This window comes from Opisthorchis viverrini (genome assembly GCF_000715545.1).
Source record: "Opisthorchis viverrini unplaced genomic scaffold opera_v5_558, whole genome shotgun sequence".
Classification (NCBI taxonomy): domain Eukaryota; kingdom Metazoa; phylum Platyhelminthes; class Trematoda; order Opisthorchiida; family Opisthorchiidae; genus Opisthorchis; species Opisthorchis viverrini.
The window spans coordinates 139645-167337 of record NW_008752213.1 but is presented as its reverse complement, the minus strand read 5'-3'; the positions used below and the strand labels follow the sequence as shown (position 1 = coordinate 167337).

The following is a 27693-nucleotide window of genomic DNA, read 5'->3' as shown; positions in this document are numbered from 1 at the left end:
ATCATCATCATCATCATCATCGTCATCATCATCATCATCATCATCATAATGATGATGATGATGATCATCATCATCATCATTATCATCATCTTTATCATCATCATTATTTTCATCATCATCATCATCATCATAATCATCATCACCATGATATCATCGTCTTCTTCTTCGTCATTTTCATCATCGCCGTGTTCTCCGTCAACGACATCTTCATTAACAACAACCGTTAACGAGAGGGCGCTGCGCTACACTTATCTGTGTCATATATCTAAGACTGAAATATTCAAGTTTATTCGGCAACTCTCCGTATCAGGATGAGAAAACGAGATTTAGTCTAGCAGAGGAATGGTCGAGACAACAGTGAACTCAAGCGGTGCGAGCTCGCCAACCAATGTACGGTCTAGGTTCAAAGTGCCAACTAGTTGTTAACTAGTGGTTCTAGACTATCGAAGTAAAGCTAAAATCAAGAGAATCGGGGAGAACCCGGGGGTTGTAAGTTATATCTTCAACTTTGCTGCAAGTCACAGGCCAAAATTAGGGTCACGTAATACTTTGCTAGCTAACAACATAAATCCAATCAGCTAAGTCACAAGAATTATGGCCAGTTTTTGGATAAATGTTTCACCACACATTCGACTTCCTAGTGTACTGGAATAGCGAATAGGTAGGTAGCGTTTTCGAGGTAAGTTGTGAGAATGTCTCCACTTGAAAGTGCCATAAACCGGTTATTGTCGCCTACACTCTATATGTTTCGAGTCGCCGTACAATGAAGTGACTGGTGGTGATACATGAAAACGTTTCAGGTATCCCACAATTGAGAAGTGATTTCTGGTCCTAACGATATTGCGTTCGCTGTAACATGCCTTCTTTGAATAGCAACAAACATTTTGTACTAGTTACCTGCTACGTTCATATCCAAAGCAAAGTTGGTTTTTCCTCCTTTTGCATTAGGTCCACGCGACATACCTAACCACACCTAGTTGTGTGTAAAAAGATACATCTACTGTCAGCACTCCGATCAATCTCGATCAAATCGGGACATTTGTGTCCAGGTCCTTCAAAATGCCGCACAAACAGCGCACCCAACGCGGCACCTGGAACAGCGAAGCGTAGCAGTTTCCTGCATCACCGGCCCACGTGCTTTTTACCTGGATATCAAGTCCTTGCTGAGAGGAGTGTACATTGAAAGTGCACTGAAATGATCACCCGCTGTGAGAAACATATACTCACGTGTTGGTGGGTATGTGCGGAAGTATAAAAATAAATGTGAACTACAGTTAGCCGACCCGAGTGATCGACCTATCCTCAAACTCTTTTGTTCGGGATGTTGCGAACGATTTCGATCCTGTTATTCCTTCTAATCTGTGGTGAGTTAAAGTCACACCGTCTGCGCACTTACAATCTACTATTCAATCATTTGCTTACACAAAGAGAGTATGCAGCTTAATCCAAGTGATAAGTTAACACACTATTAAGAAATTGGGTTCTTGGCACCTCAAGAGGGTTTATATTTATCTAGGATTAATCTATTGAACGAGTAATGTAGTAGTGAAAGACACCTACGAAGAAGTACCAAACTGCCCTTTTTAACGGTTCTGTAACTAAGGTACGAGTAGGAAGACATCACGGGGAAAGGGATACCCAACCTCTCTTAATGGTGGTCGAGGTCAATCAAATCGCAGCCGATTCGGAATGTTCTTGTGGACACTCATACACGTGGCCTCAGTTCGGATGTACCTCCCTAAGAATGTGTACGCATATGCGTACGTAGTTGTTAGTTGTACATAGTCTAGAGAGCAAAAGCACTGAACTAGATTTTTGTTCTAATTGGAGCTCAGTACCAGTGCCTACCCTCCGTCATGCCGGACTCCGGACGTCTTACCCGTAAGGCGAGTAAGTTACCACTCTTCCACGAACTCGCAGTAAAAGTATCTTGCTAAGTACGCCTGAAAAAGTGAACACGTTCACATATGAGTGATGTGCCCGGTTGGAGGACGCCTGGAAAGACGACTTTACTTGTTCCCTAAGACATCTACTCCCGACCATGCTAGGGAATTTAGAGCACAGCACACAATTCGGTTTCCAAATACTGATCTTTCTGTGTCTTGTTACCATTCCATCCAAAGACAACACGAGGATTGAGGCACTGTCCGGATGCTCAATTGTACACAAGAACGGTCAGTTGGGTTTGTACTACAGAACGTCCGGTCAGTAAGATCACGCATTAGCCAATGAGTCAGTGCAGAATATGTGAGCATTAAGGAGGTTTTGTGATAAGGGCGCCGGGAACTCAAGCGCCATCCATAAGTGCACGGCATGGTTTGTCTACAACGTCGTGTGTGCGTTTCATTGTATAGATACCGCACATTATCCAGCTAGCGTTCCATGAATGCCCAAGAATTGATGGAATGGAACGTCTTGGAACATATGTTTGGCATACCAAGTGTACGATAGTCATTTTCATCGTCTTTTCGTCTCATCTGAGCAGCGCATTCGGGTTCTATCCAGAACTCAAATGTTCGTAGCTCAGGTTGATCACCCGTGTTCGAATCCAAGTGTTCTACAACACGCTGAGACGATAATGTGTAGCTGTGTTGCCGAGTAGATCTGGTAGCATGAGGTACCGATTAGATCAGCGCTGAAACGTTCACTAAAAACCCGAAGATAAAAAAGCAATGCTACCGCCAGGCCTCCTTGAGTTTAGCGGCGTACGCAACGTTAAGATATGATACAATACAGTACAGCGTGACAGTGCGGTCCATTGTAGTGCATAGTGTAGTGCATAGTATAGTATAGATTCTATTAACAAAGAGGTCAGTCAAATGTATCCAGTCGAGCAGAAGAGCAGAATATGCTCACCGAATTTCACGCCGTATATGCAGCTAGTCATTGCATCAGGATCACAAAAACCTGGAGAGTGCTAGGAGAGCTTGTGTGCGCATATAATGAGCTTGAGTCTAGGATGTGCTTTTCGGACGGGACGTACGAAGACTTTCGGGGAAAAGTTATCTCTGATCACGGGTGGAATGTTTCCTTATTTGAGATGGATTTTGGACATTAATGTTCCCCGGGTAGAGGTCAGCTCGCAAAAATATTTAACAATCACTTATTTTGATTTGATATGATACTGGGTTGGATGAAGGTAACGTCTAAGGGCGAATTAAGGAAGGTTATAGAAAAATGCTGGTGAACAAATTGCTGTGAGGGCAAATGATGTCTTCTCAGGCATAGGAGAAGCGTTATCCCACTAACGCTTCCGTCTCCTAAGGCTGTATGTAAGTTAAAGTACTCCGCCGGTAGTCTTTGACTGCGCATTCTATCTTTCGAGACAACAAATGTCTGGGTTTTTTGGTTTTTCGCGGAATTCACTGGACTGAGCTGAAACCAGCGCGTGAAGAAGATACTGCTGCGCGACCTGGCTGCATTTGGGTCCGCACTAGACCCACGTTAAGAATGTATCATGAACCGACCGTGTCATAAAATTTGCCAGTGGTGCTGTTGAAGCAATCAACCCCGATCATCACGTCAAAAAGTTTGCACTTGACCGCACCACAACCAGCTTTTGAACTTCATCTATCTGAAAGTTACTCGGTGATACACGGCTCAGCTAAACCCAAGTAAAGGTGTCTAATGGGATCTGTTGCCCGCCGTGGAAGTTGTAGCCATTTATTTAGGGTTTCAGAATGTGCTCAGGTATGCAACTTCCCCACCTATTTGGCTTTCATATCTTACTTTGTTCGTGTTCACCGAAAGCAAGTAATTAGTTGCATCCATCTTATTTACAGCTGCAAACGCACAGACAAACTACCGGGGGGAGTGTAAGTTCATTTGTTGCTTTAAAGTGACTTGCATGCTCATGAGTTAATTTCTCCTTATATTTTAACTGATTCGTTTTGCCGTGGCTACTCGTGTAACGGTGGATACTACTGATGGGGGCATGCGAGTAGTATGTTCTCTCGTAAATCCGCTTCGCGTCCTTTGAAAAGTGAGATCTATTACGGAATTTGTGGAGTCGCACTTGCTTGCACTTGAGCAATAGTCAATGAATATCACGGAAAGTTCAGGAAGACGCTTTCAAGGAGAAGATTAATATTCAGTTTCTCTAAAAAGGATGCAAATGAGAGTTTTGCTTCCCTGTCTAATAGTCTGCAACTGTTTACTTGGCGTTTCCCAGCGACTCAGCGGTGAAGGCTTTCTTTCTTTCACTCGTATAGTAAAAATCTTGGTCGGAATTTTCAAAAAATTTCTCTCAGACCTGAAAAATACTTCAAGTAACTTTACAGCAAAGAAAGACTGACGGTGAGCCTCCGGAGGACCAAAATAACATATCATCACGGAAATACCGTAAGGAAAAATGACATATCTTCTCGTGATCCATCACCGCTGCGGCTGAAGTATCAAATTCGAACGTACCATGTTTTCAATTACTAAACAGTCCTTCGAGAAACTCGCTCGTTTAGCGCTGAGCCTATAGACTGAAGATTACGGAGCACATCCGCTGGTCATATCCCTTGGGAAACATTTGCTCTCCTACGCTTTCATTCGCTCAGCTAATCCACTTCAGTTGTATAACTTTATACATTCACGTTATACTACTGAGGACATTCGGTTTTTGGGGTGAACCCTAGTTTCATCTATCGCTAACCGGGCGCACCTCAGTAACCATTGACCGATTATTTGCACATCCGATGTATAGAGTGCTTTTTTCAAACAAAAAGATGATCACTCTGCTATCGCACTTCCAGCAGCTTGTCTGTCGAAGATCACACTCTATGTTGAATGCTGACCCAGTACGATCGATCTGTTCTACATCTGACTGTGGTGTTGATTCAGGTCTGGTGGTGTGGCCTCATGTGCTCTACAACGTTGGATTTCCTGTTCGACTACTTTAGAAGGGCTATTGGTTTGCTGCAAGGGCTTTTTTGGGTGGCGTGAAATATCAACGAGCGTACTTGTCGACTTTGTTTTCCTCAGGCTAAGTGATGCTGTTGTGACTTCGCCCTGAGGACTTCGGTGAATGTGCGACGTACTTATAATCTTTCCTATCTAAGGTCAGTATCCAAACTCATCCTTTTGCTGCATGTTTCCCGACATCGCCTTTCTATCACACAGTTTGACCCAATGGCTTTTATCTAGAAAAATTATGGATAGCTTGGCGCCTGTGCACGGGATCAGTCACGGATGGTTCAAGTGGAGCCTAATGTGGTGCTCAGCAAAATTCCTTACCACTGAGGCGAACCCAAGCCGCCGAGTGTCGCAAGCCATCAGTCGGCCTGACGTAACCATTAGCACCTTTTTATCTGTCTATCATCAAGAAACTGATACCACCCATCAATTTCTCCAAGTTTTGGCATAATACCAAGGCTTCCAGAAGCACGGCATTACCCTCCTGGTGTTGAACACGCCACTTCCAATCCAGGGATTGGCGTTTCCCAGCGACTCAGCGGTGAAGGCCTTCTTTCTTTCACTCGTATAGTAAAAATCTTGGTCGGAATTTTCAAAAAATTTCTCTCAGACCTGAAAAATACTTCAAGTAACTTTACAGCAAAGAAAGACTGACGGTGAGCCTCCGGAGGACCAAAATAACATATCATCACGGAAATACCGTAAGGAAAAATGACATATCTTCTCGTGATCCATCACCGCTGCGGCTGAAGTATCAAATTCGAACGTACCATGTTTTCAATTACTAAACAGTCCTTCGAGAAACTCGCTCGTTTAGCGCTGAGCCTATAGACTGAAGATTACGGAGCACATCCGCTGGTCATATCCCTTGGGAAACATTTGCTCTCCTACGCTTTCATTCGCTCAGCTAATCCACTTCAGTTGTATAACTTTATACATTCACGTTATACTACTGAGGACATTCGGTTTTTGGGGTGAACCCTAGTTTCATCTATCGCTAACCGGGCGCACCTCAGTAACCATTGACCGATTATTTGCACATCCGATGTATAGAGTGCTTTTTTCAAACAAAAAGATGATCACTCTGCTATCGCACTTCCAGCAGCTTGTCTGTCGAAGATCACACTCTATGTTGAATGCTGACCCAGTACGATCGATCTGTTCTACATCTGACTGTGGTGTTGATTCAGGTCTGGTGGTGTGGCCTCATGTGCTCTACAACGTTGGATTTCCTGTTCGACTACTTTAGAAGGGCTATTGGTTTGCTGCAAGGGCTTTTTTGGGTGGCGTGAAATATCAACGAGCGTACTTGTCGACTTTGTTTTCCTCAGGCTAAGTGATGCTGTTGTGACTTCGCCCTGAGGACTTCGGTGAATGTGCGACGTACTTATAATCTTTCCTATCTAAGGTCAGTATCCAAACTCATCCTTTTGCTGCATGTTTCCCGACATCGCCTTTCTATCACACAGTTTGACCCAATGGCTTTTATCTAGAAAAATTATGGATAGCTTGGCGCCTGTGCACGGGATCAGTCACGGATGGTTCAAGTGGAGCCTAATGTGGTGCTCAGCAAAATTCCTTACCACTGAGGCGAACCCAAGCCGCCGAGTGTCGCAAGCCATCAGTCGGCCTGACGTAACCATTAGCACCTTTTTATCTGTCTATCATCAAGAAACTGATACCACCCATCAATTTCTCCAAGTTTTGGCATAATACCAAGGCTTCCAGAAGCACGGCATTACACTCCTGGTGTTGAACACGCCACTTCCAATCCAGGGAGGTGCATCCGAGATCGTGGAGCATTTTACATACCTTGGACGTTGTATTAGTTCTGATTGTAGTGTGACAGATGAGGTCAATGCACGAATCTGCATTCGTTCGCTAATTTGAGACACCTAGGGCCTCAGAGTGGTTCACTCCTCAATCTCAAGAGATGTGTGTATCAAGCTACAGTACGGGCTGTTTTGTTGTATGACTGTGAGACTTGACCTATTTGAGCAGCGGAACTGATATGTCTTCAGTTGTTCGACGATCGTTGTCTCAGAACCATAGCTCGAATGGGTTGATGTCGGCGAATCCGTAACGAGGCAATTTGAAAGCAAGTTTTCGCTTGTGCAGCGGGCAGTTCCATTGAAGAATGTATCCAGCACCAGAAGCTGCGTTGGTTAAGACATGTGTTGTGTATGCTTAGCCATCGTTTGCCGAAGACATTGCTGTTTTTCATGCTCTATTTAGAGTGGCGGAAGCAGAGGTGGCCAACCCTCGACCTGGCAGAAGGGTATGAGGGAGATTACGAAAAGTTTGGGTGCTGTCGGTGCTACTCGCCTTCCAGGATGGGGACCGCGTGATCCCCACTGCACCTGGTCGGAGACGCTCTAAGATGTGGCTGCCAACCGATGTCAGTGGCATTCTTGTTGCCAGTTTCTATCCAGATTGCCTGAGGAGTGAATGTCTGGAGGTGTAGGCACTTCGAAATAATTATGGTGGGTTGGCACTAAGTCCTCCCCGCCGTCCATTTTTATTCTTTTCCAAAATTAGGCCTTCAAATAAATCATGTTTGTGCGGCATCGAAGCATCACTTTTGAACAGTGATGTCATGCTGCGGGTGATGACGATGATGATGATGATGAAGTCTTTCTCAGTATCGTGTGGTACAAGTATTACGGGGGGCCACCTGTTGGCACATCGTGAAAACACCATTGGACAGCCTGTGGTTACAAACACCAAATTTGAGGTGACAATATCTGACAGGTGGTCATTATAAAGTGGACAAATTTTGAGAGATTAGATGTTGGAATGTTTCTCCATTTCCCGCATGGTTTTTCAAACTGATTTACGCTGGAAATACACTCCTAATTTTAGGAAAGGCTGTAGCCTAGCTTGATTTGACATGAGTTGGGGGAAGCTTACGAGACCGTATTTCTGAATTCGGCATTTTCATGCGTTGATTCTTAGCCATAGCTATATGAATGGGAAATCAATGGATATGACAACTTTTCAATTTCCATGCACCAGTTTTCAGGACGTATCACTCTAGCATCTACTTTCTGTAGCAGGGACTTTAGTTAGTGAAAAAATGTCCACAACTTGTCTTCCTATCAGAAGTCTACCCAACGGCGGTTCCCTTTCCTTCTCTTCCCTGTAGACTTAGTGACCAAGGATCCAGACGACACAGCGGTTGAGCTGCAGACCGGAATATTTGTACTTCGGGCGGTTTGATGACCAGGCATAGAAACGTTGTTACAGCTGAACGATTCTTATCTATTTTACAGAGGGATAGTAGATGTTTCCTTATTAACCACCCTTCCCATATTTGTTTCAGCTGCTCCTGCGTCCGGGCTCATCGAAGATTGTAAGTTCTTGTCTGTCTGCTTCATTTTTATTCAAGTCAACCTGTATTTGTGCAGTTACCTGACTTAATTTTGTATCTAACTGCTGTCCCCCTTCAAAGCCTTGGTGTCGGAAAAAGATTCGCCAACAAACAACGCAACAGCTTAGTTACAAACAAGCGAGTGCATTAATTATAAGGGGCAACGGGCTATTTAAAGGGTGCCGTTGACATTGATTCAGGCTGTCTGATCGGCGTTTAGTGAACATGTATCATCATCGACCGTGCTTCTATGAAGCACCTGAACACTTATCACAGTCGGTCATGATTATATGGCGTGCTTGAACGCGCGTCGGTTATTGATGAATTAATTGATTGACGGAATGACTGAACTGGATGCTTTCCGACTTCCCACTTGAGATTTTGGTGGGGTTTCTGGGTCCCGGTATCTTTCGGGCATTCTGTGATTATTTTCAGCAATCCGACCTTCCTGACATTTCTGTTGGGTGAGGTTTACACGTTACGCTTACTCAATCACGCTGATGACATCCCACTAGAATGTGATGTTCCACTGCTTTCCCTGAATTTCTGTCTGCCCCAGGGACGTGAAGCTATTCTACATCCAGTAACCGCTCCTTTTACCTCCATCTCTTAATAGGGCAGAAGTTACTGGTCACACTACCCCTGATGTTGAGTATACGGTGGGCCTTCTCCTGGGAGAGGACCAAAAAGACCTTGGTTTCTAATGCACTCGGTTTGGGGAATAACTGCACAGTTTTCAGTGTTCCCGGGAAGAAGTAATTTTACTGACAAGATTGACCGAAACTCAAGGAATGAATTATATCCAATGAGACGCAAGAACAGGAAGACCCGTCGTGCGTAATCGAAGGGTTTTGCGGGACCTTATCGTGTCAAAAACACGCAACATTATGAAGAGTGCATTTAAGTGTATAAGCTGTTCCCTTGTTCCTTTGTGTCCTCATTACCTTAAACGTGATATGGCCAGGCTGCTGGAGGCACACCTTGACGATAAACTTCCCCTGATAGAACTGGAAGCATCTATGATACTGACAACGGGATGGTAAACTAATGACGAATACCTTGAAAGCAAAGTGGTTACTTTTTATCCCGTCTCCTTTTCGAACTCTTTCACTACTGAAATTTCTACTATTCAAACAAAACCAGTCTATGCTGGAAAGCCCAAAAAAATTGTGCGACCGCCTTATCCTTATCGGTAACCATCGCCAATGCACATCTAACAAAACTTCATAATGAACCCACGACCTCCCGTCCAGAAGTTCGATCACAACCTTTCAGCAATGAGTAGTGATCAAAGCGTGATTAACTGGCACCCAGATTCACGACACGTGGTCACGTGTTCAACGGAGGTTGTGGGGTTAAAATCCATCTGGAGATTAGTGGGTTGTGCATTGTTGATAATTCCTAACAAGGATATGAAATATGCATAACATTTCATTTACAACACGAGAACTCTCCTCATACCCGTATACAACCAGTGCTTTACAAAAAAAATTAAATTTTAAATAGGGCCGAAACTAATCTCTTCTGCACGCAGACTGGGGTGACGGATAAGTTACTGACACGTAAGGTCTCTGTCCCCTCCCGAGCTGACCTTTTAATCGGACGTCTTTAATCTAGATTAGCAACAGCAAAGTCCCTGGTCCATCATAATGATTTTTCACGCACTTCCCCTCAAAGGAGGCCATCCGTCTGCGAAGAATGTAGGGGTTGATTCCCTATGTTGTTCTCCCGATTTCCACACTCAGTTCAGCCTGTCAGTTTCGCTTCACAATCGAAATGATTTCTCCTTGTTACTTTGGAATGAAGAACAACACTCACACCAATTACAATTAATTGACTTCCAACTTCTTATCAAAGTGAGACGTCTATCACAAAACCTTAAAAACGGTGAGTCAACTCCATTTCCAATCAAAGTTGACAGTTTTCGTGTTATGTTCAGTTTGCTTGTTACTACACCAGTGTACTCTGACGGAGAAGCAAGTGCTTCAACAAATACTCGCATTCGCACGCAAAGTTGGTTTTGATAGGGCACTCGAATGAATCCAGCTGAATCCCTCGTTTATGAAGATACGATTCAACGGCTAAACCAAGCCACCCATGTTTTGGTTGGTACGGTATTCGAGATATTTCACTGCGTTGTTATCTGTGCGCACCACACTACTCATATGGTTGCTGAAAAGCTCACTGACACAACAAGTTTTGTCTTGTCAAGTAGAACATAAGATCGAGGGAAACTCAGAGACTGGGCCTACCCTATAAACGCGAAGAATGGCGAAACCCGTGGTGGGGTGGTGATGAGTTCTCAGCAAACTTGTGAGTAGTAGGTTACGTCTGAACCGGATAGATAATCTTCAGGCCTTAAAAAAAATCGTTTTAAAGTGTTTTTACTAATCGGTCTTAATCGAAGTTATCGGGACATCGAATGCACTGCACAGGTACGCTTTGACACGCTTGATAAGACGGAAAGCACTTGGATTTGGTGTTTTCATGTGCAAAATCTGTCTACTTCGATACACTGTAACCGGCACACGTCAACTGATGCACGAAATAATATAGGGTTGACAAGACGTATCAACTACCCCCCACCCAAATTCTTAATGAAAAGTTTGATTTTATTCGCTCAACTGGACATTTTTGTTTCCTCGCTGACGTATTCTCGTATGTTTCAAGGAACCTAAAGTTCATGTTTTTTTGGCAATTTAGGTCTCTGAGTGTATTCGATCAGTCGGAAAATCTAATTTACGATCACAAAGCTGTGGAAATATGGAAGGCTCTTAACTAACGATGGTGTTATATACGCATATATATATATATTATACGTGTTTAAGAAGCTGATAACTGTTAAATTAGTCCTTGACTTCAACTCAATCACCAAATGACTTGGTCTGTTTCAGTTCGAGAAGCGCTGGTCAGAGGTAAGTCAGTGAATTCGGATTATGGATGGAAATGTCTTAAATCTTCTGTTTTCCTCAATTTTCTATCAATAGTCATGCAAAAAATAAAGGTAAAATATGGTCTAGGTGCTGAACGATCTGTGCAGACATGAAAAACTCATGGCAAGCAGCGAATTGTAGGAGGCATCACATGCTTCATCTTTTTCAGGACGGATCCTTGTCTGTTGTTGAGTCATCATTTAGTGTTTGACATCATCTATTGTCGATGTTGATGGTTTTTATTGTAAGATGTTGCACAATTCCAGTCACGATGAAGTTAAACTAAAAAAATATTTACCTAAAAAGCGGCTTATGTAAATATGGTTCGAGGCAAGCCATCATATGATGTTTCAAACATAATAAACGCGCTATCCACATTTTCCAAATATTTTATTTTCAGTCTGGAAACTAAGACTAAGCCACCAGTTGGTCATACATAATCTTAGTGAACCAAATGCTGCCACTAATCACATTCTTTCCTTAAATTTTCCCTCCATTTTCCCTATTCACGTGACCTGGACTCCACTGATTGGTGGAAACATGGTTGTGTTTCATCCTGCCTAGGTACATGCTGTGGTAACGTCACACTCATATTTCCGGTGTGGAATGATCCCACTCAGCGGATAAATTTTCAATGGCAACTTGAAAATTATTCTGGCCGATGAATACTTTCTTACTAACCTCTCTAAGCGTTCCGCCGACATGCAACCGGTTTGTCAGAAGTCTAACTGGTGTTGCAGTTTGTAGGCATCCATCAATTGTGTACAGTATTTCACAGCCATCAAACTTGTACAATAACCGGAAGAATGCACTTGAAGAATAATCACCAACACACGGAAGACATAAGGCCACTGTAAGCTATCCTAGTCATCCTGCCTCCTCGTTACTGACGCTTCATGCGAAACTCGCATTTCACCGCTTTAGCTGAAACCACGCCAGATTCTCACTACTGAATGAGACTCGAGTAGTACGGAATCCATAAAATCAGGAAACTCACGGCTGAAGGCTCGCGGTAGGGAGATTTCAAAGTCTAAACGCGAATTAATGAAATATTTATTATCATCCAACCCTTCGGAGACCGCAGACTGTCATTTATATGGTTCCAAAGACTCACAGAGTACGGACCAATCACAACGCCGTTTGAATCGCTTATCGTGACTGCTTATCGGCCTTCTCCCGGAACAGCTGTTCGTCATTTGAGATCACTGTGCGTGACTTCGCTTCATTCAGGCGTCAGTTGTGTTAGTGATTTAAATATGACCCGTATGAATGTCACATGATGTTGCTAAGCGTCAGTATTCGCCTTCCACTTGCAAGTCCGAGCAGTGTGCCCGCCAAGGTGTGCAGAACGATCCAGGCACATTGTAAACTTCGACAGCACTGAAATGATACATTTCAGGCGCGCACGGATTCGGTGCAGATTCACCCTATACATGAAGTCAAAATGTTCCACGAAACTAAAACGTATTAGCCAAGCTATGGTTTGCCTAAACTTTGAGGAGCGGCACTTGGTGAAAGACATGTGACCATTTGGTTAGCAGTGAAACGGGGGTGGATACAAGACCAAACCAGGGCCGCTAATCAGTTGACAGCTGATGAAGTCAAAATTTACATTCAAAAACCTACGCAGCTCAACCGCAAACAAATACGAAATAAACTGGCGGGATTCCACGTTTTTATGCACTCTGAACATGTAACCAAATTCTGGGTCGGTCACCATTTGGGTTTCCCATTGCACTAACTTGTTAGTACAATGGTGTCTGAAATAGTACAGCGATACATAAGTTTTTTCCTTCCCCGCATCTTCCGTAGCGAAACAGATGCCTGGTGGCTCTCCAATGGAGGGTTTACCTTGTATGCGAAGCCGCTCTTTGCAGAAAAATTGAGAAGCAGTGTTCAGCTGTTTCATCGGTATTGGGAATCAACGGCAGCGCGCGACTTAATCACACTGTATTCATAGTACTAACTGGAGGCCGCGGGTTCAAAACTCTTCGGTGTTGCATGAGCTACTCACCCCCGATGATCTCCAACAATAATGACACAGCTGTGCAGTGTCTCTCGGCTTTTTAGCATAGGTAAGCCTTTACTTTCAGAACGAAATCTCCATTGAAAATTACCCCATCATCCCACCGTACCATCAGAATCAAGTTTATCACGCTAAAATTTGTGGACGGCACTGTGTTCTGCCAAGCAGGTTCTAAATTCGACAGTTAGCTGTATCACACTCTCTAAGCGATTATGAGATGCAGGAAGAGAGACACACTGTTTTCCTTAACAATTTTAAAAATGTTTTCTGGTTGTCTGAAGAGTATCATAAGCTAAATTCGACAGTTAACTGTATCACACTCTTTAAGTGTTTATGAAAGGCAAGAAAAGAGATACACTGTCTTCCTTAGCAATTTTAAAAGTGTTTTCTGGTTGTCTGAAGAGTATCATAAACGGGCGAAAAGTGTCAGCCCAAACACTGATGATAGTTGAGAAATATCATAAACGAGAGATTCAGCTAAATCACTCTTGAAAAAGGAATTGATTTGCAAATGAGTGTACTTGTCGAAATCTGTCCACTTTGGCTTCAAGTAGTACATATGGTTGACGGAAACTCTGAGGCTGCGCCTACTCGATAGCCATAAAGAACGGCGAAACTGGTCGTGGGCTGTCGAAGAGTTTTCAGCAACCTTATGGGTATTGTGTTACTTCTATACATGTATCGAGATATCTCGAATGTCGTGCTAGCTGAAACATGAGGCGGCCTGGTGCAGCATATTCAGTTGCTTAAAAACTGCAGACTTCGCCTACCTGATGAGTCCCAACAAGGGCGAAACCGGCCACGGGCTGTCCGACACTTTTCAGCAACCTTGTGAGTAGTATCCTCTACGGAAGTTAGAAAAGTTATTTAATTCCGATGATTGGCCACAATCAGATCAGACAAAAATTCTGGTCCACTCAGGAGGCAGCTCATCGCATATCTCCCTCAATATCCTTCCGTTTGGGATAATCCAGCAAGGCATCCTTTTGAATTTTGAAACACTGACTTTTAGTTCCGTCACGACTGACCCACTGAGCCCTCGTTACACGGTGTGTTGGCCACGGTCCCTCGGGCACTCTATCTCGGCCCTTATACTGGGTAAACTGACCGCGGGAAAAATCTTGCCTAAGGACCTACTTACTGATTACCACTATTAGTGTTCTCTAATGTTAACAACAAAAGCCACTTGATAAATCAGAAGGCTAGAAAACGACACTAATAAAATTCGTTTTAAGAGCGTGAGGTTACAACACCTTAATCGAGTCGAATACAATACCAAAAATGGGAATGTACAAACGAAGGACTTATCGTTCTGAGCGGAAGTTGCAATAGTTCCACCGAGTTGGTTTGGTCTCAGGTAATGGTGTTTCTTTTGGCAGATTCACTGCTACACGTTCCTAGCTGTCCGCGGTTGTTGGTTGGGTCGGGTCGGTCTGTGTTCCGACGCGCGAGTGATGCGTGAGGGTGTATCTTTGATTGTGTTCTGTCCTTACGTAGGAGAGTTTGACGTGTGTATAAAACATGAGTCGTTGCGATGCATACTAGACAGGAACTGAATTGTCTTCGGTCAAAATTGCGGGCGGAACGGCGTTTGTCACGTGATTTGTGTGCTTGTGTTTGATTGTGTTCTGTCCTTATACAGGAAAGTTTGACGTGTGTATAAAAAATGAATCGTTCCGATGCATACTAGACAGGAACTGGTTCGTATAGCAGGTCAGCCGCAGGATCTAGTAAACACGCATGTACTAGATCGTCGTCCATACAAGCATCCTGGACAAAGAAAATGATATTAAAAGTGAATAACGAAGGCCACAGACGAACCGTAACAGTTCATATAACTCACCAGATTGCTAATCACCACCCGCAGGATCTGTAAACACGCATGTACTAGATCGTCGTCCATACAAGCATCCTGGACAAAGAAAATGATATTAAAAGTGAATAACGAAGGCCACAGACGAACCGTAACAGTTCATATAACTCACCAGATTGCTAATCACCACCGGATAAACGGGACAACCAACCTGATGTGAAGCTTTCCAGACCGCAACGCTCTGGGATATGGAAAGAACCAATGGGAGAAGTAGGAACACCGCTTCTATTCAAGCAGCCAATCAAATGCAAGGAGCTCAGACCACAGCCCCCAAAAAAATTTGAAATCAAGGAATGGGAAACGAGGAACCCCCCCAGTCCGTCAATCATACCAAAGAATTTCGATGCTTGTTGACCGCAGATTTAATAATAAAGTAAAATCATCGAGTACAACGTTCGAAACTGTACCAAGTTAAAATTTATTGTGACAGCTAATTCTACTCATAATGTTGCTTGTTGTCGTCCCATTCTCATAGGAAAATACTATTATGACCAACTGAAAAAAAGTAAGTCGTTTCATTGCACGTTAACTAAGTAGTCGCTCATCTCTCATACCGGTGATTTTACCAAAATCAGTGAACTTGCATGAGCATACCGTTAGCATACCAACCCATCCGTCCTGGTCAGTGGTTCAAGTGGTCAGGAACTTGACTGGATATTCACGCAGATTGATGGTTGACAGGTGCCATGAGGGCTTAGTGTCCTATATGTTTCTCCGGTATTCAACAACAGTAATTCATGTTATACATGCTTACCTTCCACTACTTTCATTTCTCCTCAACACACTTTTTGCTCAGCAGTTTCAGTCATGAGCAGGTTGAAATCTGTTCGGTAGGCTGGTTGTGGGACTTTTTCAATAGGGCGATGCCACTTATCTCACGTGATAAAAACAAACAGGTCTGTCAGTGTGCCCCGATTCCGGCCGCAGAGACTGTTACCTTGCGGGATCAGTGCAGGGCCATCGTAAATACCCTTGATTTCAACCCATTCAGAAATTTCGGCTCATAGTAAATACCAACAATAGATATAAAAATGAAACCTCACAAACTTTCCGTCTGGAAATTGAGTAATGCAATTTAAATTAGCTGAGGAGTCAGGCATGAACATACGCCTCAGAACGGTCGAATATTAATACAATGTCTTTGTATTCCGACACAAAATCCTCAAGTGTATTCCACCGGAGGTAAGTCGCAGTCATTAGAAAGATTACCCAGATGTGGCCTTTTCCCCCAGTTAACTTCCCATTGCACACAGTTTATCCCTAAATTGATATTGGAGGAATCAGTTGAGAATAAAATCTGCTTCCGACAACGATCCACAAAGTCATAGATATATGTTCAGACTGACCCCAGAAGCATACTGTACAACCAATGAGTGGGCATGATTCCCCGAAGATAGGCAGTGGTGTTGCAATCCAGGGTGAACATTGTCTCTGAGCATGCTGTCGATCTGTTTTGACATTTCAGAACCAAGGGCGTTGTGTAAGTCAGATCATTAAATTTTCCCATTCTGAACACTTCTGACACCTGTATTCCCACACGCCAGCTCAAGATAATAGTGCACTTTTACGCTTAAATACCACCTCGATGACATCAACCTCAGATAGGGCTAGATGAGCTCATCTAGTCTTTTCGCTTTTTCGTCCCGACGGGATAAATGTTTGGACAGAATTTTGGTGGCACAGGTAGCGCAGATGGTCGCCGGTTTGTTGACTGAACTAGGCACTTCAGTTACAAATGATTCGCCACCAGTCGAGATGATATCATCAGTGTGCTTCTAGGATGCGGAGAGTAGTGATCTGTGAGTGGTTGAGCGCTGAGTGATGGTGCATGTCCACATTTGCGTTGCCTATGTGCGTGTGCGTGTATCCTGATTAGTTGGTGATCACGTGACCTGTGGACTAGTCACGCTTGTTCTTGTTCATTGGACGGAGCTCAAGTAAGGTTTGACTTTTATCTGCCTTGGTGACCTGTGTTGATTTGACCACTGGGCGGTCCCCCTTTCTTGGTCTGTTAATCCGATTATCAGCTCCCTTATAATATACCGGTTGAGACATTGCAAATGGTGAAACAGGCACAATGAATCTAGTTCATGTACTGTTTTATGGAATACCCCGTGGATTACCACGCTTCCAGAAGTTCCGTTCTGTGCCTCGCGGCCCTGGCTGGCATGATTTTTACGCCTTCCAGATGTGTCCACTGTCCTCATGTATAGAGATAAAGGATAGAAAGCCATGTCTTTTAGTGGTCGCGTTATGTTTTTATTCGTGTATCTTGTCTCTTCACAGTTTGTCTAAGACAGAACTTGTGTCGGGATGAACATATTTATTTATACATATATACATATGCATTGTATACAATACAACACAATACAATACAATACAATACAATACACATGCAATGCACATGAATATTAGAGCAAAGGAACACGGTGCTACCGGAACTTAAAATTCATGGAACAGTGTCCTCGTAGCAGGCTGTTGAGTTGGGTCGTCCGATAGGGAAGAGCATGAAAGTAGCAACAGTGCTTTACTTCAATCAGGACGAAATACGGAAGAAGTTGGAGCTGAACGTGTGTAGAAGTGGTGGGAAAGAACATGCTCGATCTCTGGCCATCATTCGGGCGAAGGGGATCGCGCAGTTGCAGGCTGTCGCCTGTCGTACGCATGTCTCAACCTAAGATAATAGTGCCCCCAATTTGACCTCACATTCAGCGTAAACATCCGCCAAAATTCCAAGTCCACACCATGGTGAACATCCGATTATCGATGACTAATTAGACAGACTCTTCTGACGATTCGCGAGCTGTCAAATGATCCTTCCGATTTGCCAACATCTGGTAAGGCCTAGAATCTCACCTGAAACCCAGAGCACCGCCTGCACTCACCGATCGTGAGATCTCGAGGTAACAGCCCGGAAATGTTAATCAAAGTGCTACGTACCTGGTCTTTATTCATCTGCCTGATGATTCTCAATAAAAAGAAAGAGCTAATGTGGCTGAGCACTTCTGGATCGGTGCATACCTTCACCTGACTTTGTTGAGGAACATAGTCAGCTACCGCGCAATCGTTGGTGGAGGATTCGTTCGTCAAGCTTGGTGGTTGGATTGCAAACGTCCCTTCACCAATCAAAGAGGTATCGTCAGTGCCTACACCGCTTTTCACCACTCCTGGTGAGTTCGGTTCAGTGTTGCAACCGTCGCTCAGATAGAACATCCTCAAGAATGGATGTTGAGGTTCCCGATACAGAACTTTGACGCGTGGGTTTGACAATGCCGAAAATCAAAAGGAAGAATCGGGTTCGTAATTCTGCGGTACTATTTACACAAGAGTAAGCAAATGTGCACAACAAACCTCAATTGTTGACGCTCGTGGCGTCAACAAGTTCACAGGTTTGTCGCTGACCGGCACAATGCAGTGTCGACGTCCACACACCAAACAGCAGCGAGCGGAATGATGGCTCAGCAGCGTGGGCTGCGGTCGTCTCTTCCGACGACAGTCTCCTAATTGTCATTGGACGTGCGATCACATGGAACTCATGAGAAAACAAGTCAAGGCAGGCTCAGCAAACGGGACATGAACGCGCATGTGTAAGTAGGTCAGCAGCTCACATTTACACACAGACACATGTCAATACGCAAGTGTCGGACAGGACGGCCTCTGCGGCAAGGTGAGTGGCGGGTACGTATGAGCATAACAACTGGAGATCAAAAGTACATAGGCGGAGTAAGCAAATGAATGGGGGAATTACCATAAGTTCAAGTTAGAACAATGGACCTATTTAGCTCATCATTTCCGGTGGACGCTTCAAAATGCAGTGTGCGTCTCGCTCTTGGTTCACAAATCTAATCTCAAACACTCGGTGTCGTTTTCTGGGGCATTTAAGTTTCAGCATCCTATTTTGTCAACTGAATCCCACATCCCTAACGACCCTGTGAGTAATGCCATTTCAACCCACGTTTAGTCCACACGTCCAAGTCTGGTTACCGACTGTCTGTGTACAAACCGTAACTCCTTTAATCTGTCAATTTATTTCGGTTTTTAGCACCAAGACTTGCGTGTAAGTATCTAGATTTTTTTCGGGAGGGGGGTGCGAAATCAGTTGGGATAATTGTATGACTGGTTCACAGTCCCTTTCAACAATCTTGTACATGAAGATGCTTGGGTTCTTGTATTACCTCAGTTCGAGGATTGATACCTCTAGTACGGTCCAACCTCGTTCGCTGAGTCTTACAAAGTACGACCGTTCTCTAAAGAAAGTTCATCTTGTAGAAGCAAGTGATTTTCTGTTTCCTTAGGCTACCGGTCTGTGGAGAGCTACCTCCACTATACCCCGGATCAGGAAGACTGTTAGTGTGTCCTGTGAAAAAGAGTGAACAATCTCTGGAAGCATCCTTCTTGTATACGCGCATAGGACTCAGGAAAATGCCACGAACTAGCTGTAACGTATGACGTTTAAATGACGGCGTCGTGCAAGATGAAAACAACAACCAGATCTAGCTTTTTCCCAGTCGATTCGATCAGCGAGAAGAAAATTGTGCCTATTAGTGAGATAGAAGGAATTGCAAATCTTTCGTAGAAGTGCCGTCGGAGGCTGAGAGCTGAAAAAATCCGCTTTATTCTCCGAGCAAATGACCTGGAGGAGTGAAGTGGACCACACTGAGACCAAATCCTTATCAATAAAGGAAATCAGTCACTTGATGTAAGAAGGTCCTCGGGACCGGATTTCTTGCTCCATGTACTTTTCAGCGTTCATAAACTAATGGTTTCACAGGACGCCTCAACGGTGATTTCATGCCTTCAGAATAACGCATAAACCCCATACGACAACCACTGTAACGCTAGCTAACGCTCTGACCACAAGAAATCATTTCTGTACTCGGTTCTGGATCTTGTAGAGATTTTGCTCCTGGCTAGTTGGGATCAAACACAAACCTCTTGCTTGAATGCCGAATTGATAGATTTGTTGTGGGTGGTTTTGTAATCTCTAGAGTTTAAATGTACACAACTTTCGTGTGAACTGCCCAGGGTAGGCATTTTGGTGAGTCATTGCCAAAGAGGGAGGGTATTGAAGCCGAGCTTCAGGTGTAACAGTGGTAAAACGTCCGCTTAACATGTCAGATGTCTGTGGTTCAAATGTTGATGAAGCAAAGGGTGGCGATGGGCTCCGATGAGAAAACCCCAGCTACTTCTTTTTTGGCGGGGACTTAACAGAATAATTGTGTTCGGACAAAGGCAAGATTGTTCAGACGGAACCGGGTACGTACACCAACCTAGCAAGTCACGTAAGTTTCGTAGGCAGGTCACAATCGAGACCAGTTCTCTTTTCGGTAACGCTAAGAGAGCTTTTGTCAAAATTTGTCAAGAGTAGTGTGAACTGATATTTACTTTCGGTTTTATTTCATCATCAGTCTTTTTTTAAGCGTTAAAACCTCAAAGGGTCCCGATCAATGAGTCAGTTAACCATAACAGTGTTCCAAGGGCAATCCGGTTATCGGAAGATGGGAAGTGTAGAAGATATATCCAAGTATTGGAGGCGACAATGTTCAGTTTTCTCGAGAAACTAAGAACTTACACATTGAAGGTGATAGCTTTGATGCACGAGTGCCACTAACTTTTCGTTCGAACCATTTCTGTCAATGTCACTAACCACTGGTGATTCGTTTCCCGAAGTTTCCATCCAGGAAGGCGGTGGTTGCTAACCCGACTAAGTTCACTGGTTGTTGTTCTCGTACTTCTTGCCAGGTCACAAATTGTCCACCTTTCGGTCGCTTTTACGCAGCACAGGGCTGAGAATAAAGAGATCCGTGAGACAGACGGCTTTCTAGCATGCGGAGTACATGTATTAACCAGCGCAACCTATAGAGCATGAGTAATTCATCTATCGTGGGAGAGAGAAGTTTTCGACCAAACTCGATTTATTGATCATTTTTGTCAACAGTGTCCGGTCATACACTGTCCATCTCCCCGCCGCTCCCATTAAGCACAGGGCTGGGTGAAAGGAACTCTGCGAGGCAGATGGTCTTCTGGAATGTGTGGTGCCTAACCAGTGCAAACTATGACGCGTTAGTAACTCATCTGTCGTGTTTCCTGGCATGTAAAAAGCCTTGGCAAATAACTAATGCCCGGCTGTGTACTGTGCTTCCTCAGTCCTTTTTTCTACTCTATTTCGTGAGCAACATTTCTGATGAGTGCAATGGTCACAAAAGTTCTACTTCTTTCCATGCATGCAATAGTTCACAAGATTTCCATCCAATGTGAGTTAAACGTGTGCGAATTTGTAACTGTTTCCAAACACAGAAAACAATAATTTCTGTAATCGGAAAGAAGCATTTCTTATTAACCATATAGACCTTCTATCTATGAAAAGCATTGAACAGAATGTCACGTTTCGCGATGATGGGTTGTTCGCATTGTTGATTAAATCTCTGTTGTTAAATGTCTGACTAGAGCGTGGCGATGTCGATAATCCCTTTAATAATCCGACAGGGAATAAGGAGCCGTCAAGAGCACAAGATGAGTCTATTTACAGCGTAGAGTCTAACTCGAGGCGCCAATTTTCAAAAATTTTAGGAAATCCCCCGGCAATTGCGTGTTTACCCAGCATGACCAATGGCAAAGAGTGTGGAGTGTGCAGAGCTGATCAGGCTCGGAATTCGTCTTCTTGAGTTAGTCAATGGTAACTTCAGAGATGATATAGCATATAATCGACGGAGAAATATACGCTCTTCACTAAATTTTATTCGACATCGTGGCCGTTACAAAATCATGCCAGTGGAGTTGCGCCGTAACTAAAGTGTGTGATGATCACCATTGTAGCGGTTTTAGGAATGTACAACTCACCTTACGAGCCAGATGATTAAGTAGAATCGATGAGACAAAACGCTGGTAGCTAACCACCTGTACCAAACAGCCACACAAAAGTTTATGCCATGCCACCATAAAGAATGATGAGGGAACGCAACGCTAAAGCGAAGGAATTAACACATTAGTATTTGTGGTTTGAGCAATATACTAACTGTCGTAGGTCACACAGGAGCTTTGTCAAGATTCAATGTGAGAAACACCTGGGCACATAGGTCAGGAGTAAACTCACCACCAACAAACTGAACTACTTCTAAGTAGTCAGAGAATGTATTAAATCCGGTTCTCCACCACTATCGACTGCTACTCGCATGGCGCGATCACCCTGATTTGTCTTCAGTAAAAAGAATTTTGCTTCGACTGAAGTCCAAATGAGCTTTTTAGTGGATTTAAGATGTCTGTGGTTCCCCGAAAAAGAACTTCTTGGCAGACAGTATGGTTGTAGTGGTCTGGCTACCCAATAAGTTACTTTACCTGGAGTGTGGTAAAGAAATAAAAATAATGACGCTAGATTGGGTATACAATAATAAAGAGGTTAAATGGAACAGACTCACTAATAATTGTTCTCTTTAAAATAGTTCATCGTTGGGCCAGTTCAGCGAACAAACAATAATCCAATTATGGTGGTCCAGGGGTCTTCTTCTGAACAGTTCCCACATATAATAGATTCCGAAGATGGTCTGAAATGTTTTGATACCAGAGGCAGCACATGAGACTCGCGAATGCTGTAAGCGCGAGCGAAATCAGAAGAGGGAGTCGAAGCACTTGGCCATGTTTGTATTGCGTGACTCTGGTACAGGTGCGTGTTTTTGTAGTTTTTCGTATTCAAACAAAAAACGATTATGCATTTGACGAAATACGTAGTGTTGTAATGGAAGCAAAATAAAGGTACAAAACACCACATGGTTGATGGACACAACAAGCTCGTCGGTCGATGCTTGAACAAGGCAAATTAAATCGATTCAAATGTGAAGATAACGGCCGAGACAGACGATTAGACCACAAATCCGTCAGTGGATACGTCTGTTCTATGTGTCAGATATTCGGGGGTTTTGTCTGACCAGAGCCAGATGCCCAACACTGATGTGCAACAATTACAGTGGCCTTTGAGGGATAACTGTACCTCTCCCCGTATGAACTGGCCGGATCAATTGCGCCGGAAAGCAGGATAAATGTGTGAAGAAAAATCATTGAGATAAGAATACAGAAATTTTCATTCTATTCCACATCATTTTCATACGATGTTCCTACAAACTGACAGAAATGTCGACTCATCGGATGGTGAGCTGGAGAGGGAGTGCAACGAATCGGGAAGAACATTATTTGCAGGACGCCCAGAGAGTTTGGCTTAAACCCTTGCAGGTTCTTTCAACACCATCGTAAGAATGTCACCGAGTTATCGTATAAAAATCACCGACACGTCTTGTCAAGACAAAATACAGTGATTTAATGGATGACCCACTCACAAGGCAACACCTGATTGTCAGGTTCAAAATTCCGGTGCCCAAAAAGCTTGTGTCAGGGTAAGGTTAGTCTTAGTACTGCGGCGGGTCTACCCTGCATTAAAAATCGGATTTCAAACGTTACTTTAGGGACTATAGCTACAAATCCCGCAACCACCATCATAGATGATACACCAGGTTTCAAAGCCTCTGTGGCGTTACTTGACTGAGAAATCCACACAGGTGGTCCAACTGGTCGACAGTTACTGAGACGCATCGCATAGTCGTGAACAAGTTCATCTGTCCAAGCGTAAAAATTCAAATGGACATAGCATGTGTTGGTGGAGAAGTCATCACTCAAGGAGTGCAATTCTCAAGTTGCATCCAATTTAAGTTCAAGCAAAACCCGGGGGATACCGCTCCTGCCTACGGAGCCTCAAATAGGTCAAACTGGTCCTGGGTTGTCGAAGGGTTTGAAGCAAACTTATGAGGGGTGTTCGGCAGGAAGATACAAAAGTCTTATGACACCTCACAATAAAGGTTATTTGGTCAAAAATGTGCTTGTTTTTTGCAGTGACATACCATCAGTGGAGACCAAAAGCAACCCCGCCACCACCCCCTCCAACTCCACCTCCAACAACCCCACCCCGTGAGTCCGAATTCCTAATTTTCATTTATGAGATTCTATAAACATTGCATTCAACAAACCAAGTAAATTGATCCTGCGGATATCTAGCTTATCTCAAGTTGGGCTTTACTGACCCACTTCAGGTGTCAAAAAGACCTGGTTTCTCCGCATAGAATTAGACTATATCCCAGAAACCTACAGAGTCAGTATTACCTCAATCGTAGTTTGTACCTGGCACGAGTGAAAAAGTTCTTTTGGGACAATTTCAGGTAGGGTCTACTGAAAATCGTGGTGACTGTGGGAAGTTGTTTTGGTCCGTCCGAACTATCGACCCGTATTCATGGGAGATTCCGCTTGTGCGGACAATTTGGCTCATGCTGGCAGAACAGTCATCCACAAAGAACACTTTACATTATTCGCCCCAAGTATTCTGGATTCTAGTGAAATGGTTTTCAAATCTTATGCCAAAACGGAAGTTTACGTATATTGGTTTGTCCGCAAATTCCAGCTCCGCAGAGGTTCGACGAATGTAAGTTTCATGTTTGCAAGACGTATGACTGTAATATCAACCTTGATATAAAAGTCGTTATCAGAGAGGTTGACAGGTCAAACACATCTTTAAGCAAATTGTGCTGAACAATGGTCACTCCAAAACCTGGAACGGTTGTCAACTTCTTAAGTCAGGTGGGTAACTTGATTCCAAATGTCCCATCACCAGTATGATTGAAATCATCAGTGCCGTGTGAGTGTAAGGGCGTGGATGCTGCGCGCACATGGGTTATTACAGTGTCTTCTCACCCAGGGTGATTTTGACCAATCATTGGCCCTTTTGATGAGTATTCCTATCGGCCTGTTAGCTGACCTACTTTCTGATTGGTGGTTGGCAGGTCAGAAGCCAATGCTAAAGGCTACCCGGACACCCACCAATCAGAAGACAGCAGGCCAGAGTAAATGCTTACCCTAACGGTTAGCGATCGGTCTCGCAAAACTCACACAGTTTCAACCTCAGTGTATTTATCCTCAGAACGCAGTGCCGGTTTCGCCTCGACTAATGCTGACGTAGGACCTTGGAACTACGAAGACACTTCAGGAAGCACTAGTATAACGGTAAAAACTTGAAACAATGGTGATGACCGGCACCATACATAAAATCCAATGCAGCGACCGTGATTGCACTACCTTGGACAACATTAACTTGCTGTTAGGCGACATGAACTAACCTCACTCGTTCCCGCATACGAAGATCAGGAAAGACATAAATTAAACTAAGGCACGTTATCCCAATCCAAAAGCAAAGATGAGCATGAAGCCATGGTGGTGTGGTACTCAAATGCGAAACCAATCAATAGGAACAACGTGAACGACTCAATATATCATGCACCTAAGGGAAAAGCACACAAACCCAAAACCATACAACATAAATCGATGGGAGCCATCAGGAGGATAGGAAAACTCCGGACTAAAGTCGGAGCCGCAGAAACACACTCAAGCTTAAACCGATGAATCCAACGGAATAATAAACGGGAGCAGCGTCAAGCAAAAATGCCCTACTGATCGGGCAAGAGCCAAAATGGAACGGGAATTGCAAACTGATCAGTCAGGCCGAAAGAAGAAAACCGGTAAAAAAGTGTTTCTGGACCTAGTTTGAATGCAACACAAAATGGAAGCGGACGGGATCAATCCTAATGAAGGAAGAAAACCACTGAAATAGAGCCGCTCAATGAACCAAACAGAAGCAATTTGGCCCACATATTACAACCCCCGAAACAGCCAATCAAATAAGGTGCCAGGCAGTCCCTAGACAAAGTCACGTTGTGGATTGTACCGCAGTTCACGAAATGAATAAACGCATTCCGCAGTAGGAAACCATCCACTCAACCTTGCACTATCAACCTATTCTCAAACGGTGAGGAAGAATTTGCATGCCAGTTGCCAAGCTCGGCAAACAGATCAACTGTTATCTAGTCAACAAACGATTAATCACTTCGAGGTACCAATATTTAGACACATTACCGGTTGGTAGTGAAACTTTTGCAATCGAAGTATCCCCATCTCAGTGAACAAACCAATGACCAGCATCACAATCCGAGCGATAAATGTGCTCTTTGACTGTAAAACATTGACTACGAAGCTAACAGTCAGCGGCGAAGCAATTTCGGTGCGCTCAGCATGCCATGCTCAGCGAACAAGCCAACGACCACCATCTACGATAACTGAGCTACCAACATTTTCCTCTATAGGATATTACATTATTTTATTCCTAGGATTGACCTCCCGTCGAGGGGAAGTGTTGCCATACTTAATCTGGAATAGGGCTAAGTACACTGTATTCTTTCGAAGGGTGCACACCAAGTGATCTACTAGGCCATTTCAGGACGCCAGAATTAGGTAACGTCTTGTATTACATTACTCATAAGTTTGCTGAAAATACTTCGACAGCCCACGACCAAATTGGCATGCAAATGAGTGTATTTCGCTAACTGTTTCGCAATTTGGGTTTAACCAGAGCGTAAGGTTGAAGGAAACCGGGGGCCGCGCCCACCTAATGAGTCCCAAGGGAGGCAAAATGGGTTATAGGCTGTCGAGGAGTTTTCAGCAGTCATATGAGTAGTGTTTACGTCTATACTACGTATCGCGATATCTCAAGTATCGTGCCAACTGAAACACGAGGCGGCCGGGTGCATCACATTCAGTCGCTTGAAAACATTATAAATGGGAAGCTGGGATGGGTTCCAGGCTAGTCTTCCCTCAAAACCAAATGGGGTTGCGAATGAGGGTGTTTCGCTGATGTACCGAATATCTTTACCTGCTGAGGTCTCAAAATATCGTTGTCCTACCCAGTGGTTTCTCGTGAAGGTTTAAACCAGAAATTCTATCTGATTGCTTGAGGTCGTGCGTGAGGTCATGCATTTGCATCATTTTCACTTCACGAGTTTTTCAGAAACCCCTAAACAACGAAATCCTCCAGGAATTCGATTGCCTTGTAGGCTGATGCGAAGGTTTTCTCACTATATTTAACCCTCCTGGTAGCCTAAAAATGCCTGGCATGACTGATCACTGCCTGGCCACTAAGTAGGCGCCTAGCATCTTGCTTAAGTCCTGCATCTGTACACCCGGTGCAAGTCTTAGTTGACGGAAGCAGGGTCACGATGGCACAATTGTGGTCCCACTAAGTCTTGGCAATTTGAAAAGTACGGATTTGGATAACCATCCAAAAGTTTCATCAGTCGAGGATGCATTAATGGCCTATAAATGCAAACCAAACTATTCTAACCCGTTTCTCAAACCCGTTTTTCAAACATGATATAAGCCTTGGCAACACAATATATCATTTAACGGTAATTAGGCAAGTTGCCAGATAATGCTCCACGAAAGTGGTAGGAATCTGTCCAGTTATCCACAAACTCCGTTCCAGTCCCGCTGTGTGCTGGCCAGTGCCACCTAGTAGCGAGCTTTATTCACGTTGATGCGCGGACTAAACTGTGGAGCATAGCGCTCTATGGTTCATCTTGCGTGCAGTAAAACGCTGTTTGCTTAACAGATGTCTGCATCGGCATCTACATAAGCCAATTCAGCAGCCGTCCCCGACAATTTCTACTTCCTCCACGGTTGCATCAAATGCGTAGACCTCTACTCACATCCCGTCATGTGGGATTTG

At 43.9% G+C, this 27693-nt stretch overlaps 1 protein-coding gene across 1 annotated transcript in view; it reads right to left on the bottom strand.

Moving 5' to 3' along the window:
- Nucleotides 1-20138, bottom strand: part of T265_11691 (hypothetical protein) — a gene marked incomplete at both ends in the record, with an annotated part of 20555 nt that extends 417 nt beyond the window's left edge. Inside the window, one exon of the mRNA XM_009178410.1 lies at nt 20037-20138. Coding sequence (XP_009176674.1) covers nt 20037-20138 — 102 coding nt within the window. The remainder of the gene's footprint in view (nt 1-20036) is intronic.
- Nucleotides 20139-27693: the final 7555 nt, after the last annotated feature.